At 41.2% G+C, this 21,344-nt stretch overlaps 1 protein-coding gene across 1 annotated transcript in view; it reads left to right on the forward strand.

The window, feature by feature from the left end:
* Positions 1-21,344, forward strand: part of TRPC5 (transient receptor potential cation channel subfamily C member 5) — a 291,668-nt gene that overhangs the window by 161,465 nt on the left and 108,859 nt on the right. Inside the window, exon 3 of the mRNA XM_081566414.1 lies at positions 15,938-16,459. Within this exon, the coding sequence (XP_081422540.1) occupies positions 15,938-16,459 (522 nt within the window). The remainder of the gene's footprint in view (positions 1-15,937; positions 16,460-21,344) is intronic.

Below are 21,344 nucleotides of genomic sequence, written 5' to 3' on the forward strand. Positions count from 1 at the left end.
GTACAATTCTTCTGTGTATTCTTGCCATCGCTTCTTAATCTCTTCTGCTTCTATTAGGTCCATACCATTTCTGTCCCTTATTGTGTCCATCTTTGCATGCAATGTTCCCTTGGTATCTCTAATTTTCTTGAAGAGATCTCTAGTCTTTCTAATTCTATTCTTTTCCTCTATTTCTTTGCACTGATCACTGAGGAAGGCTTTCTTATCTCTCCTTGCTATTCTTTGGAACTCTGCATTCAAATGGGTATATCTTTCCTTTTCTCCTTTACCTTTAGCTTCTCTTCTTTTCTCAGCTATTTGTAAGGCCTCCTCAGACAACCATTTTGCCTTTTGAATTTCTTTTTCTTGGGTGTTGTCTTGATCACTGCCTCCTGTACAATGTCACGAACCTCCATCCATGGTTCTTCAGGCACTCTATCAAATCTAATCCCTTGAATCTGTCACTTCTACTGTATGATTGTAAGGGATTTGATTTTGGTCATACCTGAATGGTCTAGTGGTTTTCCCTACTTTCTTCAGTTTAAGTCTGAATTTGGCAATAAGGAGTTCATCATCTGAGCCACAGTCAGCTCCCAGTCTTGTTTTTGCTGACTGTATAGAGCTTCTACATCTTTGGCTGCAAGGAATATAACAATTCTCATTTTGGTGTTGGCCATCTGGTGATGTCCATGTGTAGAGTCTTCTTCTCTTGTGTTGTTGGAAGAGGGTGTTTGCTATGACCAGTGCGTTCTCTTGGCAAAACTTTGTCAGCCTTTGCCTTGCTTCATTTTGTACTCCAAGGCCAAATTTGCCTGTTACTCCAGGTATCTCTTGACTTCCTGCTTTTGCATTCCAGTCCCCTATGATGAAAAGGACATCTTTTTTGGTGTTAGTTCTAGAAGGTCTTGTACGTTTTCATAGAACCATTCAACTTCAGCTTCTTCAGCATTAGTGGTTGGGGCGTAGACTTGGATTACCGTGATATTGAATGATTTGCCTTGGAAACGAACAGAGATCATTCTGTCATTTTTGAGATTGCACCCAAGTACTGCATTTCAGACTCTTTTGTTGACTATAAGGGCTACTCCATTTCTCCTAAGGGATTCTTGCCCACAGTAATAGATGTAGTGGTCACCTGAGTTAAATTTGCCCATTCTAGTCCATTTTAGTTCACTGATTCCTAAAATGTCAATAGTCACTCTTGCCATCTCCTGTTTGACCACTTCTAATTTACCTTGATTCGTGGACCTAACATTCCAGGTTCCTATGCAGTATTGCACTTTACAACATTGGACTTTACTTCCATTGCCAGTCACATCCACAACTGGGCATTGTTTTCTCTTTGCTCCATCTCTTCATTCTTTCTGGAGTTATTTCTCCATTCTTCTCCAGTAGCATATTGGGCACCTACTGACCTGAGGAGCTCATCTTTCAGTCTCCTATCTTTTTGTCTTTTCATACTGTTCATTAGGTTCTCAAGGCAAGAATACTGAAGTGGTTTGCCATTCCCTTTTCCAGTGGACTATGTTTTGTCAGAACTCTCCACCATGAGCCAATCGTTGTGGGTGGCTCTACATGGCATGGCTCATAGTTTCATTGAGTTAGACAAGGCTGTGGTCCATGTGGTCAGTTTTATTAGTTTTCTGATTGTGGTATTCATTCTGTCCACCCTCTGATGGATAAAGATAAGTGGCTTATGGAAGCTTCCTGATGGGAAAGACTGACTGTGGGGGAAACTGGATCTTGTTCTGATGGGCAGGGCCATGCTCAGTAAATCTTTTCCAATTTTTTGTTGATGGGTGGGGCTGTGTTTCCTTCCTGTTGTTTGACCTGAGACCAAACTATGGTGGAGGTAATGATAATGGCAACCTCTTTCCAAAGGTGCCATGCCTGCACTGTTGCATGCAGTGCCCCCAACCCTGCGACCCCGCAGCAGGCCACCGCCAACCCACACCTCCTCCAGAGACTCCTGGACACTCACAGGCAAGTCTGGGCCAGTCTCTTGTGGGGTCACTACTCCTTTCTCCTGGGTCCTGGTGTGCACAAGGTTTTGTTTGTGCTCTCCAAGAGTCTGTTTCCCCAATCCTGTGTAAGTTCTGTAATCAAATCCCACTGGCCTCCAAAGTCAAATTCTCTGGGGGTTCTTAGTCCCTTTTCCAGATCCCCAGGTTGGGAAATCTCTTGTGAGTCCTAGAACTTTCTTAACAGTGCGAGAATTTCTTTCGTATAATTGTTCTGCAGTTTGTGGGTTGTGGCTCTATGGGGGGATTGATGGTGATCTCTTCCAAGAGTGCTTATGCCACACCCAAGTCTGCAGCACCCAGAGCCCCTGCCCCTGTGGCAGGCCACTGCTGACTCATACCTCTGCAAGAAACACTCAAACACTCAAAGGCCGGTCTGGCTCAGTCTTTGTGGGGTCTCTGGGTCCTGGTGCGCACAAGGTTTTGTTTGAGCCTTCCGAGCATCTCTGACGCATATAGGGTTTGATTCTAATCACAATTTTGCCCTTCCTACTGTCTTGCTGGGGCTTCTCCTTTGCCCTTGGACGTGGGATATCTTTTTTTGGTGAGATCCAACATTTTCTTGTCAGCAGCAAGTTGTAATTTTGGAGTTCTCACAGGAGAAGATGAGCACACATCCTTCTACTCTGCCATCTTGAGACATATCTTGATTCTGGCTTGTAACTCATCCAGCCAAGCATTTCTCATGTACTCAGCATATAGGTTAAGCAGACAGCGTGACAGCAGACAGCCCTGTCGTACTCCTTTCTCCATCTTGAACCAATGAGTTGTTCCATACAGGGTTCTAACTGTTGCCAAAATCAAATTGATTACATTCTTTGTAGCCAAAGATGGAGAAGCTGTATACAGTCAGCAAAAACAATATCTGCAGCTGCCTGTGGCTCAGATAATCAGCTTCTCATAGCAAAATTCAGGCTTAAACTAAAGAAAACCAAGAAAAACACTAGGCCAGACAGGTATGACAAATCAAATCTCATAAGAATTTGTAGTAGAGGTAACAAATAGATTCAAGGACTAGATCTAGATAACAGTGTGCCTGAAGAACTATGGACAGAGGTCTGTAATACTGTACAGGAGGCAGTATATAAAACCATCCCAAAGAAAAGCAAGAAGGCAAAGTGGTTATCTGAAGAGGCTTTACAAATAGCAGAAGAATGAAGAGAATTGAAAAGCAAGGGAGAGAGGGAAAAGTACATCCAATTAAATGCAGAGTTTCAAAGAATATCTGGAAGAGACAAGAAGGCCTTCTTCAATGAACACTGTTTAATAATAGAAGAAAACAACAAAAGGGGGAAGACTAGAGATCTCTTTGGGAAAACTGGAAACATAAAAGGAGCATTCTGCCCAAAGATGTGCACAATAAAGTATAAAAATGGTAGAAACCTAGCAGAAGCTTAAGAGATTAAGAAGAGATGGAAAGAAAACAAGAGATAATACATGTCAAATGCTTAGCAAAATTCCTAGGAGGTTTTAAAGTATTTGGCAAATGTTAACTACTACCCACTGCTAAGGCATCTCTAGAGACTTCAGTGGGGCTCTCTTGTACAGTGATTATCAACCTCCTAGAGCAGCACTATCCAACAGGACTTTCTGCCATGATGGAAATGTTTTCTATCTATACCATCAAGTAAGGTAGCCATCATATGGCTAGGAAGTAGTTGAAATGTAGACAGACAGAGTGACTGAGGAACTGAATTTTTAAATATCATTTAACTTTAATCATAAAATAAATTTAAAAAATAAAATAAATGTTTAAAACAAATAGCCAAATGGGGACTTCCCTGGTGATCCAGTGGCTGAGATTCCATGCTCCCAATGCAGCAGCCCTGGGTTTGATCCCTGGTCAGGGAACTAGATCCCACATGCCACAATTAAGAGTTCATATGCAGCAATGAAAAGATCCTGCATGCTGCAACCAAGACTCAGCACAGCCAAATGAATAAATGAATAGTTTTAATAAATAAATAAAAATGAAATAATCAAATGTGGTTATTAGTTCTCATAATACAGAAGTCTAGACTTGCTCAAAATTAATACTTCACCAAAAATTCAATATCAATACACTCTCCTGGGGAAAGGAAGGGCATTCCTACTCTTTCCCTTCCAGAGGTTGAGAATCATTGTCCTAGTGGGTCAGTGTACTGATGGGATTGTGTCACAATCCTCAGGTAGAAGACAATCCTAAGACAGGCACGACTAACTCTAGGTACTTCTGTCTCTCCTTGCTCCAGTCTACCCACTGCCAAACAAGCCTCATACCCCTAGGGGACATTTGGCAATGTCTGGAGATATTTTTGGTTGTGAAAACTGTGGAAAGGGAGAGCTGATATGTGCTGCTAAACATGCTACAGTGCACAGGTTAGCACCCCACAATAAAGAATTATCTGGCCCCAAATGTTGAGAAACTCTGTCCTGGAGGGATTCTTAAACAATCTTAGACAAAGAAGTATCTGTCCTGCTCTTTGTTGTTCAGTCACTCAGTCGTGTCCGACTCTTTGTGACCCCATGGACTACAGCATACCAGGCTTCCCTGTCCTTCATTATCTCCCGGAGTTTGCTCAGACTCATGTTCATTGAGTTGGTGATGCCATCCAACCACCTCATCCTCTGCCGCCCCCTTACAAGCCTCCAAATGCAGAGGGTCTCTAACCTCCCTGAAGAATTCAGTACAATGTTTACACTATCCTCAGTTTACTCCCTTTAAATCACCTGGAAGGAAACAGTTCCTTTCCAAATTTGGGATCAATTTTTTTAAGACAACAACTTTTCAATCTGGAAAAAAAATGCAAAGAAGAGAAATCTGTAAGATGATGCAGGCTCCATAGAAGGAGAACTACATCTAGTTTACCAATTGCTAGGATATCTGAAAGAAGAGTCTTTGAAACTGCCCAAGTTTTAGGATGAATGATAGGTTATGATTTCCACAAAGTGTAATAAGTAGCTGACCTCATTACCCCAAAAGGTGGTACAGTGTAAAAACTAAAGGCATTCTCAAAAGGAATTAAATTTAGGTGTGTATACACCTTCCAAAACCATAAGGACTATTTAGAAGAGCCAGAAATATTAGGGCCATGCTTCTTCAAAATCGATAGCATGGAAGGAACTCATGTTCTCTCCCAACCACACTTCCTGAGCCTCAGAGACAGAAATATGAGCTGTGAGGAACACAGGCCTGAGCCAGTCACTGGGCTAGAGCTTATATTTTATATTTCAAGTCTCCTAAAATTTCTCTGTGCTGCAATTTAGGTACATTTTCTCACATGTTATCTTCGGGAGAAAAGTTGAAAATCCAATCTGGTCATTCCAGAAAGCCAAACTGGAAAATTCAGATCATAAACCAATGTTCCTTCTCCTAACTCTGAGCTTGGGAAAACTCTAAAGAGCCTACATAATGATCCCCTACTTTTCACTGCCCTTTGTCTGACTATTCACCAAGTGCCCCTATGTAGCAGCAATTAGCAGGACCAGACATACAAAATTCAGCCCTGCAGATAGATGATTGAAGGCAGGAGGAGAAGGGGACGACAGAGGATGAGATGGTTGGATGGCATCACCGACTCAATCGACATGAGTTTGAGCAAGCTCCAGGAGTTGGTGATGGACAGTAAGCCTGGCGTGCTGCAGGGGTCACAAAGAGTCAGACATGACTGAGTGACTGAACTGAACTGATAGATGATTTACCCCTATCTGGAGATTTGGAAAATGGAAGATAGTTGATGACCTTATACTGTTTCCTTTGCTGAAAAGATCAAGGATATTAATGTAAAGAAAAATCAACTTCCTCCCTCCTCAGGGACTATGCTCACAGTTTAAATAGCTGTTGAGTTGTAGTAGTCTTCTTTTGGAGGCTGGTGCCAGCCACTTGGCTTGCCGAGGGTATGGATAACTGAGAGAAGCAGGAAGGTGGGGCTCAATAACTGCTTTATGAATATGACATACTCTCTTCCCTCAAGCCTCATCCTGCAGTCATATAACCCTTCAGTCCAACGCTTGCATATGAGCTGAGCAACTTTAAAACAAAACAACATTTGGCATGTGTATGGAGCATGAAATGAAAATCATGATTGGCAAAGGGAATACTCTTGACATTGTTTAATTCTGCTTCTAGATTTCTGGTCTGGTTTTCCTTATACCATTTTAAAAGGTCTCTCACCTACTACTAGCTGACTTTAGGTCATTTTCCTTATTCAGGCTTATCTCACTCAGCTTTTGAAAATAATGGTGAGAATTACCCTTTTCTAACTTTCCTTTAACACTCTGAGAACCAACTGAGCTTAATTTTTATCACTCAAGCTCTTCTAGACCTAAACCAAGACTCATGGTAATACCTATCAATTTTCAATTTATGACAATGAACATAGTTTTCAATTGAAAAATATGAACTTTCAATGAACTATAGCTATGAACTACTTAAAACAGAGGTTCTCAACTCCTCTTTTTACATGAAAGATCCTCTTTTTGTTCCTTCTGATTTTGTGTTGCTGGCAAATGTGCTCCTAGCAAGATTGTTACCCACTAGAAAAACTATACAATAATTAGACTTCATTTTTATTGAATCCCACAGTAGATTTGATGTCAGTCTGGTCACCCTAGCCCTCACATGGTCCTGTGCCCTGGTTGGATCACCAAGGTTTCTGCATGTGGGTTCTTAGCTCTTTCCATAAATCTTTATTGAACTCCCCCTAGTCATGTGATGAACAATGACATGGAAAACTGTAAACCAGCTTGGCAGCATCCTCTTTCCAGTAAAACCATCTACAAGATAAATTTAATTTAAAAATTACATGATGACCTATAAAAAAAAAATGAATCAAGAACAATAGCTTTCTTAAAGAGTTTTATGTTTCAAGTTCCACCAGGGGGCTACCTGCAAAGCTAACTACACCCAAACTGGCACATTGGAGCTCCATTCCTCTGTGTAGCCCTGCTGACACAAGGACCAGAACTTTAATTCTGACATTTTTTCCACCTCCATAATAACCCATATCCTCATGTATAAGTATAGCTGATTCACTTTGCTGTAGAGCAGAAACTAACACAACATTGTAAAGCAACTAAACCCCAATTTAAAAAAATAATATTCCATATCCTCTGGTTTACTTGATTTTCAAACCATTACATCATTTTTCACAATTTCTTACATATCTTAACTGTATAAATGCTGAAGCTGAAACTCCAATACTTTGGCGGCCTGATGCAAAGAGCTGACTTATTGGAAAAGATCCTGATGCTGGGGAAGGTTGAGGGCAGGAGGAGAAGAGGGTGACAGAGGATAAGATGGTTAGATAACATCACTCACTCAATGGACATTAGTTTGAGCAAACTCCAGGAGATAGTAAAGGACAGGGAACTCTGGTGTGCTGTAGTTCATGGGGTCAAAAGAGTAGGACACAACTTAGCGAATGAACAACAACAAACCTTGAGCAGTACTATATGATGTTTATCTGGGTTTAAGGTAGAACATTCGGCTTCCCAGGTGGTTCTAGTGGTAAAGAACCTGCCTGCCAATGCAGGAAACATAAGACACTCGAGTTCAATCCCTGGGTCCTGGGTCAGGAAGATCCCCTGGAGGAGAGCATGGAAACTCACTCCAGTATTCTTGCCTGAAGAATCCCATGGACAGAGGAGCCTGGAGGGCTCCAGTCCACAGGGTCACAAAGAGTTGGACACAGCTGAAGTGATCTAGCACGTACACAAGGTAGAACATTGGTTGATGAGTTTAATTAATATCCAATAAAACCTGCAATTTTATGCATCTGAATATGCAGTGTTGGGATTGTAGATTTGTTTATTGATGTAATAAATAGTTGGTGTTTTGCTGGTCGGGGGTCAAATAGTATAATAGTTAACAGTACAGGCTTTGGAGCCAAACTGCCTGTGTTCAAGTTCTGGTCACACTACTTCCTAGATATGTGACCTTGGACAAGGTACTTAGCTTCTCCAAGGCTGAGTTTCCTCGGGTGTAAAATGAGGATAATTATTATGCCTATAGCATACAGCCATGTGTGCATGTTGTCACTCAGTCCAGTCCAACTCTGTGCAACCTTATAGATGGCAACCGACCAGGTTCTTCTGTCCATAGGATTTTCCAGGCAAGAACACTGGAGAAGGTTGCCATGCCCTCCTCCATGGAATCTTCCTGACCCAGGGATGGAACTTGCCTCACATCTCCTGCATTGGCAGACGGGTTCTTTACCACTAGCGCCACCTGGGAACCCCACAGCATAGAGCCATGGTGAGAACTAAATGAGATACTCCAGCATGGTGCCTAACGTATGGAAAGGGCTCAGTAACCAATAGCCATTAGAAGTTATCCCTGCTAATCAGGCTAATGCTGGCCATTGTTATATACATTATTTATTTTTACATATAAATATTGACTTTTTAAAAAACATAAGGTGCATTCTGTGACATTGTCCCCAAATAAGTTTTATCCATTTTAGCCTTCCAATCTATATACACTTTGGCCTTGAAATCAGCTGAGATGATCCAGAAAATTCCGATTATAAGGGTTCTGTTTTTACCACAGTCTGGGAAACAAATTGTTTCCCATCTGATGCCAATGGCTGCTCCAAAGTAGCTCATGCATCACCACTACTTAGCTAAGTGACCTTGTAGGTACAGCAGAGTGGGCAGCTGGTAATGTGACGTGATTAGATGCTAGTGTTCTTCATTTCTGAGTAATACAGAGAAATGAAATTCATTTCCAACAGTCCCTTGGACTGAAAAAGACTGAACATTGATTTTTAACTGGCATGTTAGGGTGAGGAGAAGATCCAGCAGGTGGAAGAGAGGTACTGCAGTTTCACTAAATCCTGGCACAAGATGGGAGATTCATTTCCAACATGATGCTATCAGGCCAGCAGTGTGAGGAAGTGCCAATTTGAGAAGTTCAGCCTATGACCAGACAGCATTGTGGGTCTGAATGAGGTGGCTCCTGATAAGGGTCTGCCCATTAATTACAAATGGGGGGTTTAATTTCAGAAGCCTGTGACAAACTCCAGCAAGGGCTTCTGCTTAAAGCTGGTAACAATAGGAATCAGAGAAATTCCAATTAGCAGATTGTGTCCAGTGATGAGGTTAATGGAAATGAATGTATCATTTGGGTCCCTTGAGAACAATAACCTTGCAAAAGTCCTCACCAGTCCTGGGAGTGGGTAAAGTAGAGCATCAGCTGTTCCTCTGTTGTGTCCTCTGGCAATGGAATTTAGCTGAAAATATAAAGAAGCTGGCTTTTTCTCAGTGTGCACTGTACTGCAAGTGTTTTGTGTGATGAGCTCTGAGCTGAGTGACTCTGTCTCATGCTCATTAATCCAGAAGGATCCTAGACTATAACACCAGCTTTTCAACTGGAAGACCTAGGGCAAATCCAGGAGCAAACTCATTAGGGCCTGAAGGTAAAGCCCCAGGGAGATGCAGGCAATGTAACTGCTTTAGTGGCCATGCCCTAAGCCCACATCATTACAAATTTAAAAAATTCAATCCAGTCAGTTCATGTACCAGGTTTCATTAGAAGTACAGTTGTAGATAATATGAACCAAATCTAATTTTGTTGTGTGTTAATTTCCTTCTTCTTTCTCCCCCCACCCCTGCCCTTCTTCACCTTGTTAAAAAAAAAAAAAAACATGATTTTTAATGGGAAACTCAAGATCATTCAGTATAATTTTGGAGTTCAAAGCGAAGGCAAAACTTGATAAAACAAAATTCAATTTTCCACCTGACCTCAATCTGAACACAAAATGGCTGTTAAAGGATAATTTAAAAATAAAAAAAGTTAAATCATGATCCTCATACAAATTTAAAAGTTAACACAAGTGGACACATGTCTAAGATTTTATTTAACTCATTAATTAGTGAGGAAACCAGGAGGTCAGAAGTCTGCAAACTATGCCCTGCAAAATAAATCCAGCCTGTCACCTGTTTTTGTGAGTTAATTTTATGGAGTACAGCCACACCCATTAATTTGCATATTGCCTTTTGTTGCTCTCTTACTACAGTGGCAGAGTTGTAAGGTCCACAGACCCTAACATATTTACTATCTGGTTTTTTACTGGAAAAGTTTGCTAACCCCGGATATAAGCCATTGGGAATGCTGAAAGAAATTTATAAACAGAGGCAAAGAAATTTGCATATAGATGCAAAAGTCAATTGCATTTTGCCAGGCAAAAATTATTTTCATTACAATTTACAGAGTTGTAAAATGAGTCAAAAACAACACAGATAATCCAGAAAATATAGTAGACCTGGACTATTAGGTCAGTTATATAAACAGAAACTCAAGACTAGGGATCTAGGGAGAAATCTTGTTTTATGAACAGATAAAGAAGCTGGAAATCAGAAACTATCCAAAAAGGGAAAGTACCCTAGTGCAGAGCCTTGACGATTGGCAATTGGAATGGAGGAGGCTGAGGTTGGTTGCTTGGCAGCTTCCAACCCGAGGCCTCGGTTGCTCTGAAAACTGGGGCAGGGCTGAAACTTGGGGAAGACCAATGGGTCCAGGTGTAAAGGAGCAAAGGTGGGCAGAGGTTAACCCCCACACTCTTGGTTTCAACTACTATTATAGACTGAAAACTGTCACATCTACATTTTCAGCCCTGACCTTTTTCCTTCAACATTCATGCTAGAGTTATACAATTCCCTGCAACTCTCCCAATAGGTATTTCATACTCAACATGTCTAAAATTGAACTTTCTTTAAACCTTAAACCTGTTTTTCCTCCTGTATTCACTATCTCCAATGGTGACACCACCATTCAATCAAGCATGCAATGCCGAACCTGATATCCTTGATTTCTGCTCCCTGCAGTATTACCTGACACATCCAATGAATGTCTTAAAATCTCTTCTATCTCTGGAATCACTGTCTAGTTTAAGATCTTGCCATCTTTTCACCTGGTCTGCAGATATCTTTTAACTAGTCTTATCTTCCTGAAACTTATCCAATGATTTGCTGGAGCTGGCTTATACCAGCTGGTTATAATTGTTTGTGTGCTGCTGCTACTGCTAAGTCACTTCAGTCGTGTCCGACTCTGTGCGACCCCATAGACGGCAGCCCACCAGGCTCTGCCATCCCTGGGATTCTCCAGGCAAGAATACTGGAGTGGGTTGCCATTTCCTTCTCCAGTGCGTGAAAGGGAAAAGTGAAAGTGAAGTCGCTCAGTCGTGTCCGACTCTTAGCGACCCCATGGACTGTAGCCTACCAGGCTCCTCCGTCCATGGGATTTTCCAGGCAAGAGTACTGGAGTGGGGTGCCATTGCCTTCTCCTGTTTGTGTGCATCTCTTCCCAACTCTATTTTCCAGGATGTCATATAGGTAGCTTGAAATTGGCCACAGTGGGAGTATTTACACCACAAAAATTGGCAAACACTATAAATCAAGATTTTTTAAAGTGGAAAGCTACTTGTTAAACATTTATCAGCACATACACCTCTGCCAATTCCTCACACTTCAGCCAAACTGATCTTTGTAAAACACTTGTTCAACCATGCTACTTTCCTGATTAAAACTCTTCAATGGCTCCCTATGGTCAACAGATCATATTAAGTTCCTTCTCATAGCATATGAGGCCTTTTAGTATCTGGCCCAGCCTAAATGTCTAGCATTCTCTCCCATCCCTCCTTAGTCTCACAACTTCTCTGCTAGCTTAAAGGTCACACACTGGCTTACTCTGGCCTAAATTGCCTCATACATGTATTTTGTTTGGCATGCACACTATCTTTAACTTTTTTGAGCCAACATTGAAGACTGTAGGAAAAGCTACCTCCAAATCCACATTTCTGACTTCTCTTGAAAAATTACAACACCAGCCCTTCATTCATGCATATAGGAGCAAGGAATGGAGCAGCAGATGCCCCCTTTGAGAGGGCACGTGCTCCACAGCTCACCCATTTCTACCATTCACTCAGGCAAATTATGCATCTGCACCCTCACTTAGCTCTTAATTCTGTTACCTGTTATCTCTTTGGCCCTTGTTGAAGACCATATTACAAAGTCCTGATTATTATCAGAAACCTCTGATCCTAATTATAGACTCTCTTTACGTGGTTGTCCTGGTGATAATCCATTATCCCTGCACAGTCTAGAGAGGGAGGAGTAGCAGAATGAGAAGATGCAGAGGGGGAAGAGGAGTAGAAATCTGTAGTCTTTGGATCAAGAGCCTCCATATTAAAGTAATAGCATTGTGAAAATGACAAGCAGGGATTGTCCTAGGTGTTTGTAACCACAGGGTATTCATATAGACAGCCATAGACTCATCCATATAGAGCCTATCTACTAACCTTAGAATCTTACAATGTCTTCCTTCTTAGCTGAACATAGAAAGAAAAGACCCGAGGACACTAGCTCACATTGATTCCAATTGTGGGAGCCAGGCTTGTAAACAAAAGTTGGCTTCTTAATTTGAGAATGCTGCTAAGTCGCTTCAGTCGTGTCTGGCTCTGCGTGACCCTATAGACGGCAGCCCACCGGGCTCCGCCGTCCCTAGGATTCTCCAGGCAAGAATACTGGAGTGGGTTGCCATTTCCTTCTCCAGTGCATGAAAGGGAAAAATTAAAGTGAAGTCACTCAGTCGTGTCCGACTCTTTTCGACCCCATGGACTATAGCCTACCAGGCTCCTCCGTCCATGGGATTTTCCAGGCAAGAGTACTGGAGTGGAGTGCCATTGCCTTCTCCAAATTTGAGAATAGGACACTGATTTTCCTTTTAGCTGGGTGCTTGCTGTATGTCTAGTACTGTTCTAGATGCTATGGGGAAAACAAGAGCAGACTAAGACAGCTCTGCCTTTGGAGACCTCACAACCTTATTGAGGAAGCACAAAATACATACATGAAAGAGAGACAAATAAGCCCGCCTCAGAAGAGAGGCATCTTGGATGTAACCTAGTACCCACAACATCTGGGTGGTCAATGAGGGATGGGACCAAGTTAAGGGGAAGATCTATGGAAGAAGTCAGGGCTTACAGTGGCCCTTCACTGGCAGAGAAGTCGGGATCCACACAGGGGATCCCGCAAGGATACACATACAGAGAGCAATGAATGAGGTAGGTGTGGCAATCTGTGAATGATAAGGCTGACTGGAGGAGAAAAGGCAATCTTGGTAGGAGGACATGGTTGGCCACTGCAGACCAATTTCTTTTGCAAAAATTTACTCTCTGGTGTTTTGTACCCAGAAAGACAAATGGATAATCAGAGGCTCCTTGTTGAGCACCCAGTCAAAGACAGTGGATTCAGATGGCTCTGGAAAGCATGTCATACTCTAGGCATAGACAGCAACATTTCAGCTCCATGACACAAATGGGGCTGAACATTATTCATAAGTACCATTGTGTGTCATGGACAGGTCTGTCAGCATTGACATAGAGGAGAAGAAGGAAAAAGAGTAAGAAAAGAAAGAGAAAGGAAGTGGGTAGAGGGAGTGGACAGGAAGAACATCGTGAGAAGGAATAGACTCGTACTTCCAGTCTAACCCAGGGAATCCTGTGCTGCCAGCCATCTTCCCTCCACCCCTCACCTCCAGCCTTGAGATCATGACAGAGATTAAGAAATGCCCCTGTGCACCAAGGAGGGACAGATTCTGGGTCTGAGCTCCTTTCTTCCCGGGCAGTCTATGATACATGGCTCACTTGTCATCTTGCCCAGTTCTAGGCATTATGCCGGTTGTTGTGTTTACGTTCATTACTAGGCCCACTCAGACCTACTTCTTCCTTAGCCTGCAGGCTTATGTTAATTTCTGAGATTATTCTTTCCTGTGTCCAATTTACTTTATGAGCCAGTTGCTCACTTCCCGCTGTCTTGTTGGTAGCTGCTCCCTCTAAATGTTTAACAATGTTTACTTGCTGCTCCATCCATGCAATTGATGACCAATGTGCAGCCAATTCTCGACTATTCAAAGGCTGATGCAACCACCCCATGAAGGAAACAGGTTCCTAGCAAACTTCTCCACCACCTTTCTCCCACTCCCAGGTTTCTGGCCACTGCCCTGTTTGGGAAAGTCTCATTCAAGGTGGGAAGGAGGCAAAGATGATGAAAACTACAACTCATACTTTTGTCAGTTTGCCAGCAACCATGGGTTTCCAAAATTATTTTTTAAGAGTCAAAAGAAACTAGCAATTAAAATAGTATTTGTCTATTCTGTGAAAATCTCCATTATCCACCGTCTTTTGTTCTCTGCAGTTAAACTGAATATTTGGAGCTTTTCTTTTTTAAAAAAATGTATTCAGACCAATATTTTACAATCTCCTGGAATTTTATCCATGCTTTGCATCCTTAGACCCTCCACCCCTCCATGAAACGTTCTCAGACTATTCCAGTCCTCCTCATGGTCTAGATCCAGATTCTACCACACTGAGACTCTTCTGTTGGGTATAGCATATCCCAAAAGGCACATTTTCAAGTTGAAAGATTTTTTAAAATTCATTGATTGGGATCTGCACACTCACCCAGAAGTCTATAATCATGAATACCCAAAGAACTCCATGCCTTTCACCTATAGCTGCTATTTACACCAAGCATCACATCATGGACATACCAATTTTATCAGATGTCTTTTTGCTATTGGTAACTCATCCCTCAGATGGTAAAGAATCTGCCTGCAATGCAGGAGGCCCAGGTTCAATCCCTGAGTTGGGAAGATCCACTGGAGAAGGGAATGGCAACCCACTCCAGTATTCTTGCCTGAAAAAATTCCAAGCACAGAGGAGCCTGGAGGGCTACCGTCCATGGGGTCGCAAAAAATTGGACATGACTGAGTGGCTTTCACTTTCATCCCATCCCTCAAGCCTAGAGGTCCTCATTTATAGAGTAATTCTGTCTGATAATAACAGATTCTCTCTATTTTGCTGGGATCTACAGGAAGCTGGAGGAACACTGTCTGGCCTTGGTCTTTGATCCACTCAAGTTACAAAGTCAGGGTCATAATTTGGGAGTATCTTCTCTTCAGCCCCCAGGGCTTGATTTAGTGGCATAGTCTTTAAGATCACTGGTTGCCTTTAGCCTTTCAAACAAATATTTCTGCAGTCTCTACTGCTCATTTGGAATGAACACATACTCCTACTTACCAATTTATGTAAGTTTGATCTACCTAACCAAGTTCCAGGAAAAATGTCCTTCACTTCTCTGTGCATGCATGTGTATGCTAAATCACATCAGTTATGTCTGACTCTTTGTGACTCCATGGACTGTAGCCCATCAGGCTCCTCTGCCCATGAGATTCTCCAGGCAAGAATATTGGAGTGGGTTGCCATGTCCTCCTCCATGGGATCTTCCCAACCCAGGGATCGAACCCACGTCTCTTATATCTCCTGTATTGGCAGGTGGCTTCTTTACCACTAGTGCCACCTGGGAAGCCCCACTTCTCTGTACCATCTCTAATTGTGCCTCAGACAGAACTGGCATATTTTAAGAGCCAAGCTCTAGGGTCATATTGTCTGAGGTTGATTCCTGGCTCTGCATGTAAAGCTGAATAACCTTAGGTATGTTCTTTAAACTCTGTGTGCCTCAAATTCTTCATTTGGGGAGAATATTTACCTCATAAGGTTGTTGTGGAGATTAAATGAGTAAATATCTGCAAAGTATGCCTGGCACGTGTGTGTGTGTTAGTCACTCAGTTGTGTCCAACTCTTTGCGACCCTATGGACTGTAGCCCGCCAGGCTCATCTGTCTGTAGAATTCTATAGACAAGAATACTGGAGTGAGTTGCCATTGCCTTCTCCCAGGGATCTTCCCAGCCCAGGGATCAAACCCAGGTCTCCTGCATTACAGGCAGATTCTTTACCATCTGAGCCATCAGGTAAGGATTTCACAACTAGCTATTATAAAAGAAGAACTGTCTGAAAAAATGGTGACCCCAGTTCCTGAATCATTAACATTTGATGGGCTCTATGCTTCAAGCCTTAATCTTACACTTTGATGTGTTTTTCTTTTCATTTTCATGTACCTAGGTCCCCACTCTTATGATGGACACTCAGTTCTCTGAGTTCACACCGGACATTACCCCCATCATGCTGGCTGCCCACACCAATAACTATGAAATCATCAAACTCCTCGTCCAAAAACGGGTCACTATTCCCCGGCCCCATCAGATCCGCTGCAACTGTGTGGAGTGTGTGTCCAGTTCAGAGGTAGACAGCCTGCGTCACTCCCGCTCCCGACTGAACATCTATAAAGCCCTGGCAAGTCCCTCACTCATCGCCTTATCAAGCGAGGACCCCATCCTAACTGCCTTCCGCCTAGGCTGGGAGCTCAAGGAGCTTAGCAAGGTGGAGAATGAGTTCAAGGCTGAGTACGAGGAGCTCTCCCAGCAGTGCAAGCTCTTTGCCAAAGACCTGCTGGACCAGGCTCGGAGCTCCCGGGAACTGGAGATCATCCTCAACCATCGAGATGACCACAGTGAAGAGCTTGACCCTCAAAAGTACCATGACCTAGCCAAGCTGAAGGTGGCCATCAAATACCACCAGAAAGAGGTAAGCTGAGCTCTTCTCTGCTTTTGGAGAAGCTTAAGTCCTCCAGAGTTCAGAGTGGCAGAGCAAGAATAAGCATTGTCCTATCGCTTCGCTCTCCACCAAACAAATGGTTAGACAAGCTTCAAAAACAGTGATGTCCATATTTATCCAAGGCACATACAACCTCTGAGCATTTTATTTATGGCCAGATAATTAGGGGAAAATCTGATTCTATGATGGGAAAGCACTCATTCATTCAACAAATGCTTATTCAGCACTATTTTAGGGGTTCAGGATACAGAAAACAAGCACAACCCTACCTTCATGGAACTTACAAGCTGACGGTAGACAGTACATAAATGATCATGTTGGTGAATATATAATTACAAACTAACATAAGGGCTCTGAGGAAGAACTTCTGAGAACACACAGAAAGGACCCTACCCTATACACTGGGACCAGGGCAACAGTCATCACAGAGAGCTCACTGTCTGCATGCTGGTAGTTGTTAACAGAACTAAGTCCTTGGCAGCCCTTTGGCAAGAAGACTGAGATCCACATTTGAAAGATGGAGTCACATTCAGGGTGTGTGGTTCTACAAAAGGCTGAGTACCATCTGTGATGGTGTGACTTCCAGACTGTTAGGGTTGACCTCTTTGAGCCAGGTCAGGTCAAGCAGATCACATCAGGAGAGGCTTTGCTTTCCAGCTTGGCCACATTCACAGTCAAGCCAGTGCGGTTCTTTGCCATCTTATCAAACAATTTGGGGAAGACTTCTAGCAGGCTTCATTTAGCTCTTTAAGGAGGAAGCATGGTAGAAAGAGTAGGGACTTTGTAACCAGAGCAGCTGAGGATGGAGTGGCTTTCAGCTCTATGACCCGAAGAAAGTCTTTCAAATTTCAGGACATTAGTTTTCTCATAAAATGGAGGTGACAATTGTTCCTCCATTTCACAGGGCTATTATGAAAATAAATCTACTTTAATGTCCAGTTCTCTCTCTCTTCCAGTGGTTCCTGGAGTCAGATTCAACTGGGTTGAACCAAGAAGTGCTTATCTGAAGGGCAGTCAGTAGGGCCATCCCTTCATGGGTCCAGGCTCTGAGGCAAATTACATGTGTGCTCACTTGGTCCCTTTCTCTCAGACAAGAAAAAAAGATACTCTCCCTCTGAAATGAGGCAGACATCAGTACCAGGGTAATCTTGAAGGGGATAAGATATGACAAAAGAGCAACATGGAGATTGAGAGGGCTGCACTGGGTGGGATAGTAAATGGATAGAGCCACCCTAGAGTCTCCTTATCCTGTTTTTGCAACTACTTGCTTTAAGTTATTTCATTAAGCCTGAAGTGACTCAACCTCACTTTTCTCTTCTGAAAAATAGGATAATAGATTACTTACCTCCCTGGAGAAATATAAAGTTTAAGTAAAATAAGACAGGTAATGTACTTATGCATAGTACAAAATTCAGTATATATTAGGCATTCAATAAATATTATTATTAATTTTCATTGTTACACACTGTGTACCCATGGCATATGATCTGATTCTATGTACTAAAATTGTATGTAATAGATATAGCAATGGCTATCCTCTCCCTTACCCCTCCCTCTCATCGCCCTACTAATGATATGTAATAGAAGTTGTCTGCTGTAAGGTCTAATTGACTTTTCTTCACTTTTATGTATGTATTTCCATTAATGATGTATTATTACGGTTTCAGTGTTTTTCACTTTACATAAATTGCTATAATACTTTAAGAAGAAAAACCACAAGTATTTTTAGAATATGAATTGCTTCCAGATGGCAAAGCGGATAGTGGAAATAGAAGTGTTAAAAATGGATATTGCAGAATATACCTAAAGTTCACACTCCTTACCTCACTAGATAGCAGATAAACTTCATAATTTTAGGCCCTCATATGCCTGAAAGTTGACAAAGCATTTTCAGTTTCATTACAATATTTTATCAATTTTGTATTGGTAGATCATCTCCCAACTATTTTATCACTTGATCCATTCTTCTCATATAATTATCTTCATTTACCAATTTTAGTTACTGCTCCATTTGGAAACCATTGTGATGACTTCCTCACTCTCCTGGGGATCTTCTTAGCATATGCCCATGGAATCACCCCTGGGTTCTACATTCACTGTCCTCCAGTCCTTATTAACCTTCTCATCATTTTTTCCCTCATGTTTTAGCCCTTTTTCTTTTCTAAAACTTTGTCCCCTATATCCCTTATTTTATAATTTCTCTTATTACTACTAAATTATTACAGAATACCTCCATGTTTCTATACATTCATATGATATATTTCTCAACTATCCTTATACCAACCTGAATAGGGCAAAAGGTTACATTTCTTTTTGCTCTCTCAGTTAAGCATCAGAGACCCCAAAATTGTTCTCAGTGTCTATTTGCTATGTACATTAAAGTAAAAAGTGTCATTTGTTTACTTGTGGTAAAATATTCATAACATGAAATTTACCACTTTAACCAATTTTTAACTTTATAGTTCAGTAACATTAAGTACATTCAGGTTGTTGTGCAATCATGACCATTACAAGTCATTTTTTGAAGATGGACAAGTTTAGGGGTGTCTACTTTTTCTTTCGGTAGTGAGCCCATACAGAGTTTCATATTTTGCAGACCATGTTAGTTTTCATCCACAACACTGGCAAATTTGCATCTTTTAGCTATTAAAATTATGGATATTCAGCAGTAATACAAAGGTAATCCAAAAAGCACTGTATTTTTGCAAAGATAAACAATTTTAGGTCTGGTGATACTCGCTCATCATTGTGAATCAAATCAGTGAGAACTTTCGAATTTGATAGACTGAACTATATCAGTCAGAGCACATCAAACCCCAATTCCAGGTTTGCGGCAAATATAGCAAGGATAGTGAGTGACTCTCAACTTCAGTGTCAATGACAGCATGAAAAATATACCCTCATAGAGTCATATAAACTCAATATGGCCCAAAGTTTAGTCCCATGGCCAGAGACTTCAGAATTTAGAATTTATATATTTAGCTCCACATTTTCAAAGATAAGTTATCTTAACAATGGTCATAGATAAGTTTTACTTTAGTTTCTTTTCAAACTAAGTTACAAAAGCAGGGTAAGCTTGAGAATTCAGATATATCTTAAGGTTTGCACTCTGAAGACACTATCTTAAGGTCTGCATTCTAAAGACACTGCTTCCAGAATGTAAAACATGATTTATACTCAACAAAATCTACAAACCTCTTCTGAGTTATGATTTCCACTAAACAACTCTATAATCCTTCCCAATCTGTGAAATAAAGTTTCTTTTTTTTCTTAATCTGCAGTTCAATTGAGCCTCAAGTGAGTATAGTCTCTAATTGTTTTCTGCTCAAATCCAAGGTCTAGTTTAAGACTGTATACTCTCACGTTGAACAAACCAGCAATAACCTTATTTTTGGGGTGTTTTTATAATTTCAAGTTTAGTGTGTTTGGTAAGGAACACAGACCTGGTGAGCTAGTGAGGTTCTAATAATTCAGGTGTCAGTGAGCACTTCATTCTTAAAAGCTCTTGATCGAAGGAAGAAGGCTGATAAATTGGTTCAATAAATATCCATAATCTAGTCATTACAAAAAGTGAAACATACAGTGCTTAAGGCCACAAGCATAAAAAAGGTCATGATCTTGATAATTTATCACATTATACAATACACTTGATCACCAATTTTCATCATACAAACTCTCCTTATGCAGAATGCGATGGACATAAATAAATGAATGTAAACTTTACCCTTTTATTATATCTATAGCAAATGAATTCAGCTTTTCTAGGTTGTATAAAATTCCTCAAATTCCTTGGAGGCATATAGTTTATATATGCTTACTCATCAAGAAGAAAAATATATTCATATCTTAAGTGAGTCACCCTCCAGGGTCTGATGGGACACATTCAATTTGAGAGTTGCATGTTGCAAGCCCCCAAACAAATTGACATTTTTTTAAAGGCCAGTTTTTCCAGATGACCTTGAGGCTCTGAAGAAGGCTAGACAAGAATTCTCTTCCAGGACCAGAATTATTCAAAGGAGAAACAACCTCTAGATGGGAATGGGACAACTGAGCTAAAAGAGAAATTTTGTCTTCTTTTTCATACTTGATTCCATGCTTGATTCCAGTTGGACCATGGGGAGTCTATCTTCAAGAACAGATAGGTTGCTTCCCAGTCTCTATACTCAAGAGTAGGAAAAAGCAGGTCTACCACTTCTCCACTTTGTAGTATCATGCCTGCTGACACCTTTTTCAGTCTTTTTTCAAAGCATGCTGTGATTCCAAGAGGGCAGAAATTCCCAGTATAAATGGAAATTTTCTCAACATGTGGAGGTATTATAAGGGACTAGTATCAGAGACTCATGTACCAGGAAAAAGTACCCAAAGATAAGCCTGCTCACATCAAAAGTTTCAAACAGAAAATATGTCTCTATGTCTCTTAAATCTGGAGCCAAAAAGCTTTATTCAAACAAACAAAGAAACATTTTTTTCTCTATAAAATGAGCTGCAACACAACTGATTTTCCAAAACTGGAAGTTAGGAGTTGCCAATGGTAAAAATTGAGAAGATAACGGTTTCAAGAAAGGCCAGTTTCCCCAAGTTTAACTAAGAATAAAACTATTTAAAAATGATCAGTATTACCAGAATTTATCATCTAGAGACACGTGTATTCATGTGTTTTCAACAACACATTTTGCTAATGGTATCTTTGATTAAAGGAATCTGAAACACTGAAGTTGTGTTTCTTGTGACTGCCTGGTCTACTGTATATGAATACTGTGCTAAACTAAATAATACCTCTGGAGATGCTTTCAGCATTTTACTAGCGTTGTTAAGATGGAACCGTAACAAGGGGTAAAGATTTCAATGGTTTTCC

This window comes from Giraffa tippelskirchi, chromosome X (genome assembly GCF_054371585.1).
Source record: "Giraffa tippelskirchi isolate mGirTip1 chromosome X, T2T-mGirTip1v1.2.pri, whole genome shotgun sequence".
Lineage (NCBI taxonomy): Eukaryota > Metazoa > Chordata > Mammalia > Artiodactyla > Giraffidae > Giraffa > Giraffa tippelskirchi.